Source organism: Peromyscus leucopus, chromosome 2 (assembly GCF_004664715.2).
Source record: "Peromyscus leucopus breed LL Stock chromosome 2, UCI_PerLeu_2.1, whole genome shotgun sequence".
NCBI lineage: Eukaryota > Metazoa > Chordata > Mammalia > Rodentia > Cricetidae > Peromyscus > Peromyscus leucopus.
Genome location: NC_051064.1, coordinates 61,557,576 through 61,576,177, shown reverse-complemented (window position 1 = coordinate 61,576,177; position 18,602 = coordinate 61,557,576). Strand labels below are relative to the sequence as shown.

Genomic DNA, 18,602 nt, shown 5'->3' with positions numbered 1-18,602 from the left:
GGCAGTGGTGCTGGGAGTGTGAGGAAGGAAGCTTGGTGGACTGTGTAGGTGTGGCCTTCATTTGTGGTGGAATGGATTTGTCCCACAGCAGCAGTGGGTAGATTTGCCCAGAGGGTCTGGGGTCTAGCCATGTTGACAGGGAAGCTGGACATGAACATATGGATGTGAGTCTGGGGGTCTGTTGTAGAGTGCTGTTCTCCAAACAGAACAGCCGTCATCTTGTCAGAGCAGCCGTGACTTTTTGCAAGAGACCCTCAAGAGTGGGTCCTGGTGACTTGTTCCCTCAAAGAAGGATAGGCATGTGTGTGGTGGTGGGGGGTGAGGGGGGTCTTCATTGGACCCTCCCTGGATCCCAGCCATGCCCTCCTTCACTTTACAGCCAGCTGTATATGATTCTTCCTGGTTGCGCGTGGCCTCATGGTCTTGGGAGATGCTAGAAGTTTAGCTGAAGGAGGCTCTCCATGTTTTTGGCTCTGGGGATGTCCTTATCCATGCTGGAGTGAGACTTTCTTGTGTGTGTGCCCCTTGCTCCTGTAAGTGACCCCTCCCCTGTACTCTGTAAGCTCAGTGAACTGACTGGCCCCTCAGTTTGGACATCGGACTTGTGCTTTGGTTTGCCCTGTAAGGGTAGAAAGGTGTTTGTTTGGCTTCCCCAGGGAAAGAGTTCCTACATGGGGCTGTGATGTGTGTGTGGCCCTGACAGCTCTTGCTTTCTAGTTCTTCTGTTTCCAGTAGTCGCTGGCTTCAGGAGCTGGTTTCCTTAGCCCTGGCTGTGTGACCAAGATGGCACTTTGTCGTCTGCAGGACCTGAATGCCTACAAGAAGCAGGGGATAGCACTGCTGACCAGGGTGGGTGAGTCCGTCAAGCATGTCACAGGAGGCTATAAGCTGAGGAGTCGGCCTCTGGAGTTTGCAGCCATCGGCGACTACTTAGACACGTTTGCACTCAAACTGGGAACCATCGATCGGATAGCCCAGCGGATCATCAAAGAAGAAATAGGTGAGCTCTTTGTTGAGGCTGACGGTGCCCAGAGTAGCAGGAATGGCATCCATATATGCCAGGCTGAAACAACCTGCAGAAATGCCACAGTGACAGAATCAGGTCTTATTCTGCTTAAAAACCAAATGCGAAGCGGGAGGAGCTGGTTGTGACGAGAATGCAATTTTGCACTCGGACCTTGTCCTGCACCCAGCCTGGTGCTTTCCCCATGCTCTCCATTCATAGGGCCGATGATTACAGAAATGCACTTAGCAGAGAGATGGTTCACAAGAACAGTGTGGGGACTGTGTTTGCCAAGGTTGTGACCCAGTGAGCTTTTGAACTTGGTATCTACGCCGTCACCCTGCTCTGCTTCACTTCACATCCTCTTCTGAGACGGGGAGTTGCTCAAGCCTAAGTCTGTCCGTTCTTATCACCACCACTGCCTGTGTGTCTGCCCTTCTCCTGTCATGGCCAACTAATTAGCCACATCCCAGTATCAGGGGGGCACTTTGTCCCCTTACATAGGCCAGACACCTGAACAATGGTAATTATCACGCCAAGACATGAAACACGTCACACAGGTGTTTAAAACACCTCAGTTACTGCTATTTCCTAATAGTTAAACAACAACAACAACCACATTCTGTTAAAAATGGCAGAATCCTGGTAACAAGGAAAGGGCCAGATAATAATAGTTTCCTTATTCCTTGCAACCACTGATGGGACCATTGGGTGAGGGACTGAGTCTGCCTATGTCAGACCGCATCTCTTTCAGCAAAGTGTTCCCTGTAATCCTGTTGTTTGTCCGTGTGACTGATTTGTTTTCTTTCAAAAAGATCCCCCTGCCGAGCATTAGAGACATGACGCAGGTCAAGAGCTCTTGCAGAGGACCTGGGTTCAGTTCCTAGCACCTACCTGGTGGCTCACAGCCACCTATAACTCCACTTCCAGGGGATCCGAGGCCCTCTGCACCTATATGAAAGCCCCCCCTCCCCCTGACACACACACACACACACACACACACACACACACCCCAAAGTGTTGCGCTTGCAGCATGGGTAGAGGTGATTATTTTCAAAGAAGTTCTCTGGGTTTGGCTCTTAGCCATTTCCCCCATAAGGCATTCTGGTTCCTAGTAACAAGAACCCTAGATATTCAAATGTTAGTAACTTACAGTAGCTTGGAGACAAATGTTAGGAATATATTACACGTAAAGGAGGGGGTGCCCAGGAAAGAGAACAGCCAAGGCTGTGCACCCTCATGCAGAGAGGTCTCTGCCGTGGAGTCCTAAGTCAGTCATAGCAGCGAGAGCTCACCAACCAAGTGACTTCTCTTCCTGTAGAGTACCTCGTCGAGCTGAGGGAATATGGGCCTGTGTATTCCACGTGGAGCGCCTTGGAAGGCGAGCTGGCAGAGCCCCTGGAAGGTGTTTCGGCCTGCATTGGGAACTGCTCCACAGCCTTGGAAGAGCTGACTGATGACATAACAGAGGAGTTCCTGCCCGTGCTCAGGGAATACATTCTATACTCTGACTCCATGAAGGTAAGCTGGCTTGCTTTTTGCACACTCATCAAAATTATTGCATGTGGTACTTGTCTGTAGTTGGGAAGACTGACAAATAGACATATACACATATACACATATAAATAGACATAAACAGAGACATATAAATAGAACGTGTGGTGAACAGAGGTTGTGAATTAAGTGGAAGAAAAGATTGGAAGAAATTTTCGATCAGAGTTGTCATATTGAGAAATGAGATGCTGTGGGAGAAGGATGGTAGGATAACTTTGGGAACTTAAAAACATGATTTGTTGGGGCTGGAGAGATGGCTCAGTGATTGAGAGCACTGGCTGCTCTGCCAGAGGAGCTGAGTTCAATTCCCAGCACCTACATGGCAGCTCACCACTGTTTGTAGATCCAGTTCCAGGAATCCACTTCTAGCCTCCTCAGGCAACGGGCACAGACAGACAAGCCAGCAGAGCACCCAGACACATGCAAATTAATTAATTAAAAAAGCACATGATTTGTTAAATAAAATTGGTAAAGCTGGAAAATGTGGTTGAGGAAATCTTAGAAAGCAAGACCAAGAAAAGTAGTTGGACAGTAAAACACAATGCAGATCTGCAGAGCTGTGGGAAGGTGAGGGGCGGTGCAGCCTTAATCTCAGCGCTCAGCATCTTTCGGAGAATTCCTGACTGAGGGAACAGGAATAACCAAGGGAAGGCAATTAGGAAAGAGGTAGTACAATAAAATCTCCCAAACCTGAAGATTACAAGTCTTCTGAGTAAAACGAATGTGCTAATTGTTCCGCAAAATGGGTAAGAGGAGACCAGTCCAGCGAAGGCCACTGTGTACTTAAGGGAGAGAGAGGTAATGTAGACAAGGGTGAGAGTGAGAAAAACCAGCCGAGGACACACAGATCTGTAGATGTCTATAGCATAAGGATGGAGATGTTCTCATGCCCCACATACGGCCCATAGAGCCTGGCTGAGGACACAGCTTCAGGGCACTCCTGTGACTGTGGCACCAGGTGGAGAAAGGATCTGTCTTCCTAACAGCATGAGAAGATGCATGGCTCTGTGTTGGAAGCCCACCTTCAAGCAGCCCCCTTCAGGTAGCCAAGGATAGCCCTGACCTCCTGATCCTCCCACTTAAAAACAGATGTGTACTGAGTACTAACTGACTTCCAGGCATACATCACCGTGCTGGCTCAGAGGTGATGTATTATAATAATAATAATATAATAATAATTTGATGATATTGGAATAGAAGCTGAAAACCTGAAACCTCTGGCCTCAGCTTCTTCTCATCTGTTACGTTGCTTTTAAATACAGATACATAGAGAGAAGAAGAACTTTTAATTGTGTGGATGAAGCAAGTATGGGAAGGCATCCTAAATTATTTAAATGAACCAAAACGTTTTTCACTTTGCTTACAAGGTTAACAGTGCTTGCTTTTGTAAATGAAGAATAAATTTTTATACTCCTTGGTATTTGTCTGGATTTGACTCATATACACATACCCTTCTTCACCAGGATGCTCCCCAGCCTTGCTCAGACAGAATCCAATGCATGCACAATTTCAGGGTATTGTAGCAGGAATCTTAAAAGTTCTTATTAATAAAATCAAACCCGAGGCGAGTTATTGGGGTCCATGCTGGTAGATCAGAGAGACAGAACAAGCCACAGCTAACCTCACCTGGTCAACTTCTCAGCTGGTCTTGTTTCCTCAGACTGGAAGCTTCTGTGTCCTCATCCCAATGGCTCTCAGCTGAACTGCTGCTGGAAAGCCTGAAGCTTAACCAGCCACATATTTAACCAGCCAAATGCTGCTAGTTTCTGGTCCTCACGCCTTATATATCTTTCTGCTTTCTACCACCACTCTCTGGGATTAAAGGCTGGCTTTCTGGGATTAAAGGCGTGTGCCACCATGCTTGGCTTTTTCCAATGTGGCCTTGAACTCACAGAGATCCAGAGGGATTTCTATCTCTGGAATGCTAGGATTAAAGGTGTGTGCTATCACTGCCTAACTAGTGGCTTTTCTGTTCTCTGACCGCAGATAAGTTTATTAAGGTACACGATATTTTGGGGAACACAATACCACCACAGGGTATTGTACAAATTTTCCTATTCTAGCGTGTGGCAAATGTGTTGATATTCAGTATACATTTGTTCTTCGAACAGGATTTTAAGTTGTTGTTATGCAAAGCTTTACCTGGTCTCTTAATTGAGACATGGACTACACTGTGAGGCACAGGGCAGCTGAAGTCATACGGTAAAGAGGTGTTGGCTTTTCTCTTCCTTCACCACATGTGTGAAGCACTGTACTGAGTTTCTTGATCACTGATCCCCAAAATACTGCACTCAGGTTAATGGGGCGGGGAGAAGGATCGTCTCCGGTGTGGTAGGGGAAGGGCATGGGGAACGGAAGTGTTGCCGGCAGTACCTGAAACCCAAGCTCTGGCCCAGGGCCAGCTCAGGGAAGCTGCTGGGAAAAGAGGTTGCCTGCTGGCCCTTTTGGTTCCAGAAAGACACCTCCGAAGACTGCTCAGGGGTGCACAGGGGTGACCCGACAACAAAGCCAGAGGGGCACCTAAGATTGTTGGGGTGTGAGGGGCTTGAGTGACTTTCAGAAAGTGAAGTGTGTCTTTATTGGTTCCCTTGCCATTGAATATTGGTGCTGCCTAAAAATCCTTTTTCATATTTTACTCTCCAAGAGAGTCCTGTAGTTCTTCTTTCCAGAAGACTTTTTGATATTTTATCTTATTTCGAGACAGGTCTCTCCTTGTAGCACTGACTGTCCTGGAGCTCAATGTACAGACCAGGCTGACCTCAGACTCACAGAGATCCGCCTGCCTCTGCCTCCTGAGTGCTGGGATTAAAGGGGGATGCCACCATGCCCAGATGTTTTAGATTAGTGAGAGAAACTTTGGTATTTGTTAGGAAAACTGAAATTGACAGGGAGTTTAGTTGAGGCCTGGAGACCACCTTTTTCCCCTCCACCTGCTGACAGGCTTTAGGACCAGGAAGGCCCTGCTGGCTTGGCTCTGATGGTGGTTACCGGTGCTAGCTTTGACTGAACCTGAGTGGGTCTTTGAGGAAGCCTCTTGGCAGCTGCTGGAGCCCTCTTTCCTGCCCCACAGTTTATGAGCTCACAGTCTCTCCAGGGGAAGACCCACACTTGCGCTCAGGAGGAGATGTTTGTGCTCTCCGGTATATACTCGCAATGGTGGTGATTTCTTGGAAAAAAATCCAGTGTCGATACGGAAAGTCAAACCACAGATTATGCCCCTGATCCCTCCAGGTGGTTTTCTCATTGTCGGCGAAAGGCTGTTTGCCACAAACATGTCATTGGCACTGTTAGTTCATTGCGAACATTTTGGGTGACAGGCCTTACGTTTGTATTGTTTGATAATTCTGTTGTAGAAAATTTCAAACATGTCCAGAAACTGAAAGTCTGGCAAGCCCACCTCATGTTCAAGAGTTCAAGAGTTGCCTACTCATGATCCAGCCACTCCCACCCCACCCCCTAGTGTTTTAAAGTGAATCCTAAGCATCATTATAATTTTGTAGAAAAATACTTAGCACCACAAATATACATGCTCCTATAGCCAAGTAAAAAAAAAAAAAACATATCATTATCATAACTGCTATAAACTAAAGCCAAGGGCTGGGTAGCTCAGTGATAGAACATTTCTCTAGCATGTTTGAGAACCAAGGTTCAACCCCTCAGCACTGTGGGAAAAATCATGAACAATTACTGGGCTGGGGAGATGACTGGGTATGGGGAGTTGGCTAAGAGTACTTTCTGTGAAAGCTTGGGGAGCTGAGTTTGGATTCTTGGTACCCACATAAGCCAGGTGTGGCTCCATGCATCTGTAATCCAGTGCTGGGTGGTGGTAGGGGGTAACAGAAACAGGGGCATTCCTGGACTTGCTGAATGCTAAACCTATAAACTCCAGGTTCTGGAAAGACCTTGTCTCAGGAGAATAGGTGGAGATTGATAGAGGGAGACACCCAGTGTCCTCCTCTGGGCTCTGTGTGCATGAACATGGGTATGCAATGTAACACACACACACACACACACACACACACACACACACACACACACACACTTTTAATAAACAGTTTCTGACTATGGTCACCTATCCAGTAGTGCTCAAATTGTCTCACACGATTTTTCTAGTCCTCCCTCCCAAGCCCATCAGACTCTGTCTATTCATTGGGAGGTTTCTTAAATATTTTAAAATCTCTTCCCATCTTTTCCTGTTCCTCACAGTTTTCTTGTTGAAAGTGAGCACTGAGCTGAGTCCTTGGCCTTCTTTTCATCTGAAGTTCCAGATTCTTAGGTCCACTTAAAATCCTGCTGAAGGGCTCAGCATCTGAAAGCGCACCCCAGAGAAGCCATTCTAACTCTTCACCCTGTCCCCCGAGTCCTCAGTCCTCCCCATATCTGTCCCTGTTTTGCTTTTCCTGGGTGACACTTCGTGCCGCCCAATACTGCTGGCATGTTTCCTGTCCTCCTCCTCTCTGGCATGGGAGCACCGTGAAGGCAAAAGTGTTTTGTTCTGTTCTCTGCCCCTGGGTTGATGAATCATGATTCTGAAGGGCAGACGTTGGGGAGGAAGGCTGGTGACCTCGAGAGAGGCAGGGGCCTCTCTGAAGATGGAGCTTCCTGGCTCTCTTGTTCCCATATCAACCCTCTCTGACAGCCATAAGCTGGTTTGGGCAGTTGTATCCCCAGAGACTGTGTGTTTGGGATGGGGAGCCATCCTTACCATGGCCAGCAGTGTAGAGGATCCCCTTAGAAGATACCCAGCCTTCAGCATGGCTGGGTTGTGGTCAGGCTGTGATACCCTAAGTCAGAAGATGGTGGACACTGAGCTGCTACTGTCCTGCCATCCCGCAGTGTGACACCCTGCACTGTCACCAGGCCAGGTCTCCTCATTTAGACAGTAGGCTCTGTGTCCTTTGCCGGGAGCCTTTCATGCTGTCTGGTGATCATGGGATGTAAGCCCAGGTCCTTCCCTGAGCCTGCTCATGAAGGCAGCATCTGTTTGCTCTGGGGGAGATTGGGCAGCAGAGGCGTGGACAGAAGAGCAGCCCAGACTAGCTGGGTCTGAGCTTCTCGTGCCTTCTTTGTGGAATGGGATAAATAGTTGCCCGTTAGACTGTGGTGACCATCTAGGGTGGATGCGTCTTCTCTCACTTCCCTCCCTTCAAGGGTCTTGGCACCCTCAACAAAGTGACATAATACAAACCAGGGAGAGAAAACCACACACTGGGCGGACAGCCCAAGGCCTTTTCTCAAGAACGTTGGCTCGGAGATTCTGGTCACACCAAGAGAGCACCTGTCTGTGCGGCTTCATTCCTTGACGTGCTAGACTGAAAATGCCCGCCTTTTCCAGTAAGATGTGCAGCGTTCTGTGAAGGGAGCACACGCACACGCTGGATAAGATGCCGCAGCTCCCACAGGCAGCGTCGTGAGTTTGTTTCTCTTGGGTAGAGAGGATGATTTTCAGTACTTCTAATACCGACAGGAAGATTTAGATTATAGCCTAGACTTTGTGAAATCAGAAATCCTTGTTATTTTCCTTTGTTGTGTTTTATAGGTTTAGCTGTTCAATGTGGTAGCCACTGGCCATGTATGATGATGTATTTGACTTTAAATTTAATGAAATGAATAAAATTCAGGGCTGGAGAGATGGCTCAGTGGTTAAGAGCACTGGCTGCTTTTGCAGAGGACACAAATTATGGTTCCCCCACCCACGTCAGATGCTCACAACTGTTTATAACTCAAGCTTCAGGGGGATCTGACGCCTCTGGTCCTGGTGGGAACCTGCATTCACACACCACACACACACACACACACACACACACACACACACACACACACACACACCTGTTTCTTCAGTCACATGAGCCACGTGCCAGGTTCTTGACAGGCAGACGGGGCTAGTAACTGCTGTGTTATGGACCGTTTCCCTCACAACAGACAGCTCCATTGGAGACATTCCTGAGTGGGGGGAGTGAGCATCAGAGCCCTTAGAGAAAGATGTCTGGCCCACCTGGAGAATGAGGGATTACAGGTTATATAGTCTTCAAAGTAAATTCCTCAGGAAAAGACGTGGGGCCCCCAGTGTGGAAGATTCCCTTCAGAAGATGGGCCGTAGAGCGCCCTCAGACACTTAGGCACTCAGCACTTGTGAACACATCCCCAGGGACACCAAGTGCCTAGCAGTTCAGGAATGGGTCCTTCTTGCCCTGACTCCATGCCATGTTGGAAGGTCCCTGTGTGGAATTTATGATTAGAACCTGTCTTGGAAACTGTGGCTTCTGAGTCATTGGGTAAGAAGGCTCTCACCATTCCTGGTTCGCCATTTTCTGATGTACCTGAGGAAGGTTGAGGGGAAGAACTGAGATGGGCTTTTTCTACTGTGGACTCTTGTGTCTGGCACTGTAGGGTCTGGGCAGCAGGGCTAAGACTGGGGAAGGAAGGGAACCTAGGGCACAGGCTCAAGGTGCCATTCACTCTCAGGTGCTCCTTGCTAGTGTGGACTGAAGAGTGAACACGTCCTTATACTTCTCACGTGAGCACCCACCTGCCTTGCCTCTGTCGTCCCCCCACCTCAGGCTGGCTGTCATTGAGTCCATTTACTGCTCATCCTGACAGGCTTGCTGCATGGTTCTAGGGACTCAGACCTGTCACACAGAGCTTGTGCACACACCGGAGGGTTCAGTCTGAACCCTCAGGTGAGGATTGAGTCTCTGCATCCAGTCCCGACCCGGAGTAGACAACAAACAAGTGACTGATGGAACAGTGTCAGGCTACCAGGGATCAGCCAACACAAAGGAGTCAAGAACTCACCTATAATCATCCTATAATGGAGTGACAATAGCTGATTAGTGTATTCATGGAGATTGCTGAGAGCAGATTTAAATGCTCTCAGCACAAAGAAATAAGCATGAGGTAATGTCTGTTAATTAGCTCAGTGTAGCCACACCATAATATGCATGTATTTTGGAACATTTTGTGCACAATAAATACGTATGATTTTTGTCAGTTATATAAATTAATAATTAATTTTTTGACTGTTTTTTCTACTGAAAACAAAGACAGCCCTGTGTTTAAGCACAGAGCTCGGCATCGGTCAGAGTTCTCTGTACATGGTAAGGCTGAGGCCTCTTGGCAGTGTGCTGGTGGGTGCACATCTCCACACTTGCCCTTTCCAAAATTTACTGCTGTCAACATCTGGCGGCGTTCTTCCAGTCTCCAGGATTGATTCTCCTTCCTTCCTTCCTGTTCTCAGAGCTCATGTCATATACAGCTTCTGGACCACAATCCCTGTCCTGGGAACACATGGCTGGGCCAGGGTGCTGTGATTTGGGGAGGGCTGGGAGTTGGAGGTCCCTTTACAGACTGTTAACGTGCTTCTCTCTACCTTCCACAGAGTGTGCTGAAGAAGAGGGACCAAGTTCAAGCAGAGTATGAAGCCAAATTGGAAGCTGTGGCTCTGAGAAAGGAAGATCGCCCCAAGGTCAGGACAGCACCCAGCAAAGGCTGAATGCTGCAGGCTCCCTACTGATGATGATCATCCTTAGATTTAAGGATAGACTCTTGCCACTACCAATATGTCGTTTTATTTCTTGTTTGTTTGTGATTAGACTTTATAGTTGTATTCACAGAAGGGGTGGGAGTAGGGAATGTCATTGAAATGTTATAGTAAGGATCAGTGTTCAGGCAAATAGTCTGACGTCAGAGCTAGTCATCTGTATTCCCCTCCCTGGAACAGATTTGGAGAATTTGAAACTCAGACCTCAGAGATAACACTCTTTGACTTTGTGTGTGCCTTTTCTTTTTTTAAAATTAATTGTTTCACATATTACTGTGATAGTCATCTGACCCAAAGGGGAGGTAGTATTACCCCATTTCATGGGCAGGAAAGTGAGTCACAGAGCTGTTCTGTGCATCTCTTGGCCTTTTGGATGCAGATGTTTCTGCACCCAGTCTGCCATCATGGCAGGTGTAGATGCATGTCTGCTGTGTTGATTCATGTGTTACCATAGTGATCCATTGTAACAAGTCTTTTTCTGTCCCACTAGCAAGCTCCCAAATAATGACATAGAGACTTCTTATAATTATGAATGCCTGGCCTATAGCTTAGGCTTGTTCCTAACTAGTTCTTATAACTTAAATTAATCCATTTATATTAATCTCCATTCTACCATGTGGCATTACCTCTCTTCCATCTAGCACCTCCTGTTTCCTCTCTGTATCTCCTGTGCATCTAGATTCCTTCTCCTCTTCCTTTCTCTCTCCAGAAATCTCCTGCCTAGTTATTGGCTGTTCAGCTTTTTATTACACCAGTCACAGCAATGCATCTTTACATAGTGTACAAATATCCCACAACATTTCCCCCTTTTTGTCTAAATAAAAAAGGAAAGTTTTTTTTAACTGTAACATACTAAAACTATATACAGTAAGAACAATTATTAGGTAAGAATTACATTCACAATTTCCAACCCATTTATATTTGGCAAATTAGGAGAGAGTACGTATTATCTATCCTATCTTAGTGAGTCAGAGTTTTATACCTAAACCACTTTCTATCATAGCTTGTAGTACCATTCTAAAAAATATCTTTTTAGACCATAAAACATATTTTTAGGTAAACAACTTAAGCTTTTATGTTTTTCAAACTTAAAAACTTTACATCTCTTATGTAAGTTTCTTTTCTGAATTTGGTAACAAGGAAAACTGTAACTATAACTATTAGTCTTCAACCCCACCAAAGACCCAAGAAGGATAAAATATTACCTGAGTAAACAGGAAGTATAGAGTAAACAACTTCCAAAACTGTAGAAACACAGAGACCTCTGGCTTCCTGGACAGTCACCCAGGGTTCCTCTGTAATGTTGGGGCATCTATATTTGGCCTACAGGCCTAAAATATCTGGCAGACTTTTCTGTGAAGCAGGAATTTTGAAGGACTGTCCTACTATGTCTTGGCAAAGTTCAGCCTTTACTTTCTTTTATGTCTTGCTTGTCCAGTTTGGACAGCATACTGTCAGCAGTCAAGGAAAGGACAATTTCTTGCCCAAATGGCTAGCTTTTGCCACAAAGAAAGCAAACTCCATAGGGAGGTTCTTGGATGCCCATTGTTCTTTTTTGAAGTACATTGGTGCTGCCAGGAACAGACATGTCTCACTGTCATGAATAGCCTTATGTTATTAAAGCATTTTAAATGGTATATTCTGTAGGTCTTTGAAGGGTTTGAAGACCATCTGTCTTTTAAAAATATATCTCCATTTGACTTTGAAAACATACCTAGCATAAATTTGATTGTTATAGGTGACTAACTACTAACCTGTCTTTATTATCCTAAATAGCTTTCAAAGACTAAAACTTCACATTATATTTTTAAGTGAGATGCATAAGTATACTACCTTAAATAAAGTAGAAACATACATACAGTATAACATGAATAACCTTAAATTTGTATCAGTATACAAAAATACATACCAATGTAAAATGTTTGAGACTAGTGCTTGTTCAAAAGTAGACTCAAAAATCTACCCTTTTATCCCATCATATCTATGCTATATCCCCCTCTTTTTCCCTTCAGAAAGAGATTCCTGAATCTAATCTCCTTTGTTTAACTTTTTTTCCTGACCATTAACAATAACAACTTGTAACCAACCCCCCTAAATGATGACAAACATCCATAAACCACCAAATGACCAAAAGCTACCCACCCTTCCTCTTGGGAATGTGGCCATCATGTTCTCTAGACTGCTTCCTGTTGTCTGGGGGTGATGACATCATTAGGGGACCCTGAGAAAATTGGGATAATGATCAGGTCCTGGAAGAGCTACTGTATTATTTTTTGTTTAGTCTCTATGTGATGGGAAAGTGTAGAGCTCTTCTGAAGTCTAGCTGGACAGTCTGTGAGGCTAGACTATCTCAGCTAGCAGCCTTGAAGTTGTTCTCAATGCAGAACTTTGAGGAAACTGCAAAAGAGGCATTCTCAGAGGCTGGGCTATTTGTTGTCATTGGTGTCTGGTCCTTTTTATTGTGAAAACACAAACTTTTAAAGGTAACATATATCTGTATTAACACAAGTATGGCCTGTACAATGTACACAAGTCAGTTAAAGATGATTTTATTGTTTTGTGTTTGAGCAGGTAAAAGGCATCTGTTAACTTTATAGGTTTGTTTGGACTGTATAACCTAACCTCTATTCATGCCATATGAAAGGATGGCATGTATAGTAAGTCATGAGGACTCTGTAGCCAACAAGATTTATCATGTCTCACCCAGTCTCAGAGCTGTTCCCATGCAGAGGGATCAGCATATACGTCACCTGTCCTGTGGTCTTTCTTGGCTTTTTTATGTCTGAAGCCAAGATTTTCAGGAGGTATCCCCCAATCAAATTTGATCTTTATTAATTTTGAGGAAAACCATAACTTTTTGTTTTCTGTGAGAACAAAGGCATAACCTCTCCCCCAATGCAACATATCCTGACTTCCATTTTGAAGCCAAGACATCTCTGAAGTATATAGGCTGGTTTAATTCAGCAGTCCCTTTCATAATCCAGTGTCTCTCAGCAGCTGCTGTTCGCTCATCAGCATTCAAAAAATTTAAAGTCAACAGAACACCATACAGGATCCCAATGCCCTGTGTTTTCCCCATCTTTATGAGGCTTTTTTCTTTTATATTACTCTCTCTTTGAAGATATTATTTTTAAACAATTTTTTCTATGACTGTCCATACCCATTTTTTACTGTATCTGTTTAAAGGGTTTCTTGTTCAGACTGCGTTATTGTGAGTCTGCAGCCTTCTCTGACCATGTGAGCCAAGCCTTAAACCCACCGGGCAGCTCTGCCCATGGCCCTAGCTGGCTCAAGCCCGCAGGCAGCAGCCAGGAGCCGTGTGTCTGTACACCTCAGTCGGCCTGAGACACTGCAGGACTAGGAAGCCATGTCTGGCTCTGTGTTTGTGTGTTTGGAACTTTAAAAAAAAAAAAAAACTTTCTTAGGTCCTATGTAGATATTCGAGCCTCCACGTTTGATGCCATATGTAACAAGTATTTTTCTGTCCCACCAACCAGCTCCCAAATAATGACATAGGGACTTCTTTTTTTTGGGGGGGGGACTTCTTATTACTTATGAAAGCTCGGCCTATAGCTTAGGCTTGTTCCTAACTAGCTCTTGTAACTTAAATTAACCCGTTTCTATTAATCTACATTCTACCATGTGATGTTACCTCTCTTCCACCTAGCACCTCCTGTTTCCTCTCTGTGTCTCCTGTGTGCCTGATTCCTCCTCCTCTTCCTTTCTCTCCCCAGAAATCCCTCCTATACCTCCTGCCTAGCTCTTGGCCATTCAGCTTTTTATTACACCAGTCACAGCATACACCTTCACACAGTGCGCAGATATCCCGCAGCAATCCACACTAGAACATGAGTGCTGCTTGCCTCTGACAGAAAGCGGGATAGGAGCCCATGTCGGTTACTTTCCTCCTTGCTCTGCCCAAAGTCACTAGAGGAAGGGAGGGTTTACTCTAGCTTACATTTGAGGTTTCAGTCCAGCATGGCTGGGAGGACATAGCAGGACGAGCGTGAAGCAGCCGATCACATGGTGTCACAACCAGGATGCAAAGAGCCATGGACACAAGTAGTACCCAACCCGTTTCTCCTTTTTATTCAGTGACAACCTCAGCTCGTGGAATGATGCCTGCTTCAGTTAACCCAATCTAGAAACCCTTCACAAACGTGGTGATTCCCAAGTTTCATCAACTTGACAATCAGGATTGGCCATCTTGTCTACTGGCCCAGAGCGTGTAGCTGATGGACACCCCACCCCTGCCACCCCTTGCTTCTCTTGCCATGGGCTGTCGCAGGCCCCCTTCCTGTGTGCTGTGAGGAACCCATGGTGGAAATGAGGGCAGGCGCACAGTCTCCGCCATCTTCATGCTGCCCCTTTCACTGGAATCTTCTAGCTGTTCTTGTGATCTGGAACTTGGCTCCGTGTGCTGAGCCCACATCCCAGCCTCGTTGAACCGGAATGACATGGAAGACTAGATATTTAAACATTTTATTGTATTATTTTTTGTTTTTCAAGGCAGGGTTTTTCTGTAGTTTTGGTGCCTGTCCTGGATCTTGCTCCGTAGACCAGGCTGGCCTCGAACTCATAGAGATCTGCCTGGCTCTGCCTCCCGAGTGCTGGGATTAAAGGTGTGCACCACCACTGCCCAGCTTAGCATTTTATTTTTTTGTGATATAGCTTAACTGTAAGGATAGAGATCGGGGCTGGAGAGATGATTCAGAGGTTAAGAACACTGACTGCCCTTCTAGAGGTCCTGAGTTCAATTCCCAGCAACCACATGGTGGCTCACAACCATCTGTAATAAGATCTGGTGCCCTCTTCTAGCCTGCAGTCATACATGCTGTATGCATAATAAATAAATAAATCTTTTTTTTGATTTATTTATTTATTATGTATGCAATGTTCTGTCTGCACATATCCCCACAGGCACCAGATCTCATTACAGATGGTGTGAGCACATGTGGTTGCTGGAATGAAAAAAAACACTTTAAGAGCATAGCAGTGTCAGCAGTCACTTTAGGAAAACATAAGTGGTTGTGATCTCATGTGTAAAGTCTAAAGAACTTACAAACACAGAGCAGAAAGGTGGTTGCTAGGAAGTGGGGAAGTAAGAGATGCTGCTCAGGAGGCCCAACCTTTAGTCATAAAATGAGCATATTCTGAAGATCTGATGTGCTTCCTGGGTGCCGTGGATGCCAGAGTGATTATGGTATCATTACATGGTTTATGTGCATGTCAAATCGTGCATCTTCAATAGGCATAATCTCTGTCAATTCAGTGTTCTTAAAAATCCAGACATCACTTTTTGTCCTAGTTGGCTTTCTGTTGCTGTGATAAAGACCATGGTATACACACACACACACACACACACACACACACACACACACACACACACACACACACACGCGCTCCCTGCATGCACACATCTCCCTGGACACAGTCCTTTGTAGGAAGCCAAGGCAGGACTCTGGAGGCAGAAACTGAAGCAGAAGCCATAGAGGAATATTGCTTATTGATTTGCTTTCTATGACTTGTTCAGTTGACTTTCTTCACAGCTCAGGGCCACCTTGCCCAGGGGTGGCTTTTATGTGGGTGTCAGAGATTCAAACTTAGGTCCTCATGTTGCAATGCTTGCTCACTGATCTCCCCAGCTCTGCCCCCCTCCAGTCTCTGGCCTTTTTTGAGCCTTAGACACATTTCATTGTGTCCTAAGCTCCAGCTTCACACTTCTCCCCTCCACCCCTGCTCCATGGCTGGCTGTCCATCAGCATGTAGACAGACATCGAGGAAATGAGCAACTTTAGGCTTTGCTCTGCTTATCTTCATATGGTTTCGAGCTCACAATTAAAGCCGCTGTTAGTGAAGTAAAAAGCCAGGGCATCAGGAAGTGAGTTAGGTTTAGTTGTGTTCCAGAGACCCAGCCAGCTCCGTTAGTTACTGGTAGTCTAGTGGTGGGGGGTGAGGGCTGGGTTTGCACATAGCAACAGAAAGTGAAATCTTAAGAAAAAAAAAAAAGGAAAGAAACAAAAGAAAGTTGATCCAGAGAGAGAGAATTTTGAGGTGGCATACTGAAATCTAATCACTTAAGAAAAACTACGTGTATGTGTGTGTGTGTGTGTGTGTGTGTGTGTGTATGTGTGTGTGTGTGTGTGAGAGAGAGAGAGAGAGAGAGGAGAGAGAGAGAGAGAGATGTGTTCATGTGGGTACCCAGAAGCCTCAGGGTCTCTGTTGTTCACTGCTCTGTGCTGGACTACCTGGCCTGAGAGCTTCCGGCCATTCTATCTCTGACTCCCGTTACAGACTCTGTAGAGTGGCGTGGGTTCTAGGAATCCAAACTTAATATCATGCTTATACAGCAAGAGTTTTTCACACTGAGCAGTGTCCCCAGCCTAAAACCTAATTATTTTTTATGTAAACCAGAGGAAGGAAGGAGCTTCATGGGTCTCAGGATCCTCACCTCAGACAGAGTAGTCACTCTAGGATGGAGGAGTCAGGATGAAGGATCGGACCGCATGACTGAGGTGCTGGCTGGAGCCCTGTGGTCTCTCGGTGAAAGCGAGGACAGGTCTGGTGAGGCTTCTAGTGCTGAGAGAGACATAACTGGATAGGATTTCTAGTTTTGCTCTTTTTTTGAGTCTTGAGAAAACCATAGACACTGAGCTGATTTGCCCTCAGAAAGTGGAGCCGTTTTGTGTAGACTTAGTGTGGTGGTTTGAAAGATAATGGCCCCCAAAGGAATGGCACTTTTAGGAGTGTGGCCTTGTTGGAACAGATCTGGCCTTGTTGGAGGAAGTGTGTCACTGTGGGGTCACTTTTGCTCAAGCTTTGCTCAGTGTAGCACTCAGTCTACTTCCAGTTGCCTGCGTATCAACATGTAGCAGCTCCTTCTCCAAAACCATATCTGCCTGTACGCCGCCATGCTCCCCGCCATGATGATAACGGACTGAACCTCTGAAACTATGAGGCCACCTCAGTTAAACGTTTTCCTTTATAAGAGTTTCGAGTCTGTGAAGAGACATGGGATCATCGTGTGTCTTCACAGCAATAGAAACCGTAACTAAGGCACTTAGCTTTCCTCCTGGTTTTAATGTTGCGAAACCACAGGCCTAGGAGGAGACCAGCTGCCCTCTGCTGGCTGTTCCAGGACAAATTCACAAGTCTTAGAATGTGGCCCTCTTCAGAGAGAGACTCAGCTGTTACTACAGAAGTGTCAGAGGACTTGATCTGTAAAGTTGGGCTAGACATCGGCACGCTGAGTACATAGTGAGGGGACATTTACATTTCAGTCAACTTTGCATTTAGAAGAAAGACTTACTTCATGTGCATGAGTGTTTTACTTACATGTATGTGTATGTCCCATGTACCTGTGGAGACCAGAAGAGGGTGTTGGAACCCCTGGAACTGGAGTTACAGGTAGTGCTGAGTTGCCATGTTGGTCCTGGGAACCACACCCATGTCCTGCAAGAGTAGCAGGTGTTCCTAACCACTGAGCCACCTCTCCAGTACCTATAGTTTTTGCATTTTTTCTCTTTTCCATGCTAATACATTCATGTATCATTAAATCAGAAAAAAAATAAGGAAGCAGGGCCTGGTGGAACATGCCTGTAATCCCAGTATTCAGGAGCCTGAGAGGCAGGGGAATCCCCAGTTAGAGGCCTGCCTGGGGTACACAGCCAGACACTGTCTCAAGAAGCCAACAGCGAACAAGAAAGAATGAGGGAGGTCAGGAAAGATGCTACACAAAAATAGAGTTTTGTTTTGGTTTTTTTGAGAGAAGGTTTCTCTGTGTAGCCTTGGCTGTCCTGAAACTCGCTCTCTAGACCAGGCTGGCCTCGAACACACAGAGATCCGCCTGGCTCTGCTTCTTGAGTGCTGGGATTAAAGGTGTGCGCCACTACTACCCGGCATAATATAGTTATTTTTTTTTTTTTTTTTTTTTTTTTTTTTTGGTCTTTCGAGTAATATAGTTATTTTAAAAGGAATTTTTGAAAAATGGCAGAAAGCAGCTATTTTAGACACCATGTATGCACAGTTGAGAGCAGAGAAAGGTGAACGTGGGTTCCAGTCAAGTGTCCCTGCCCCTTTCCCCTTTAACTCAGCAGGCACCCCATCCGTGTTTGGAGAGGGCCTTCTCTTAGTTGACCCTCTCTGGAACCCCTTCTGCACACACCCAGAGAGTCTCTTGGGTGATTCTAAAATCCAGTCAGGTTGACAGTGACCACAGTTGTGTCAAAAGGGCAGCAACTCCACACACACACACACACACACACACACACACACACACACACACACACCGTGTTGGGATTGGACTTCAGGGCCTTTGCATAGTAACCACGTACTGTCCCCTGAGCTGTGCCCCAGCACGCTGTTGCTGGCGTAGTGAGTGTCTCGCCCTGTAGTCCAGGCTGACCTTGACTGGCTGTCTTCCTGCTCCTGCCTTCCTAATGCTGCAGTTCCGAGCATCACATCCTTCTAGGAGACTCCCCTTTCCCATACTGGGGACTGAACCCA

General features: G+C 45.9%; 1 protein-coding gene across 1 annotated transcript in view; it reads left to right on the top strand.

Moving 5' to 3' along the window:
* Snx30 (sorting nexin family member 30) overlaps positions 1 to 18,602 on the top strand; it is a 103,146-nt gene that overhangs the window by 72,497 nt on the left and 12,047 nt on the right. Inside the window, exons 5-7 of the mRNA XM_028856445.2 lie at positions 805 to 1,000; positions 2,325 to 2,524; positions 9,936 to 10,022. Coding sequence (XP_028712278.1) covers positions 805 to 1,000; positions 2,325 to 2,524; positions 9,936 to 10,022 — 483 coding nt within the window. The remainder of the gene's footprint in view (positions 1 to 804; positions 1,001 to 2,324; positions 2,525 to 9,935; positions 10,023 to 18,602) is intronic.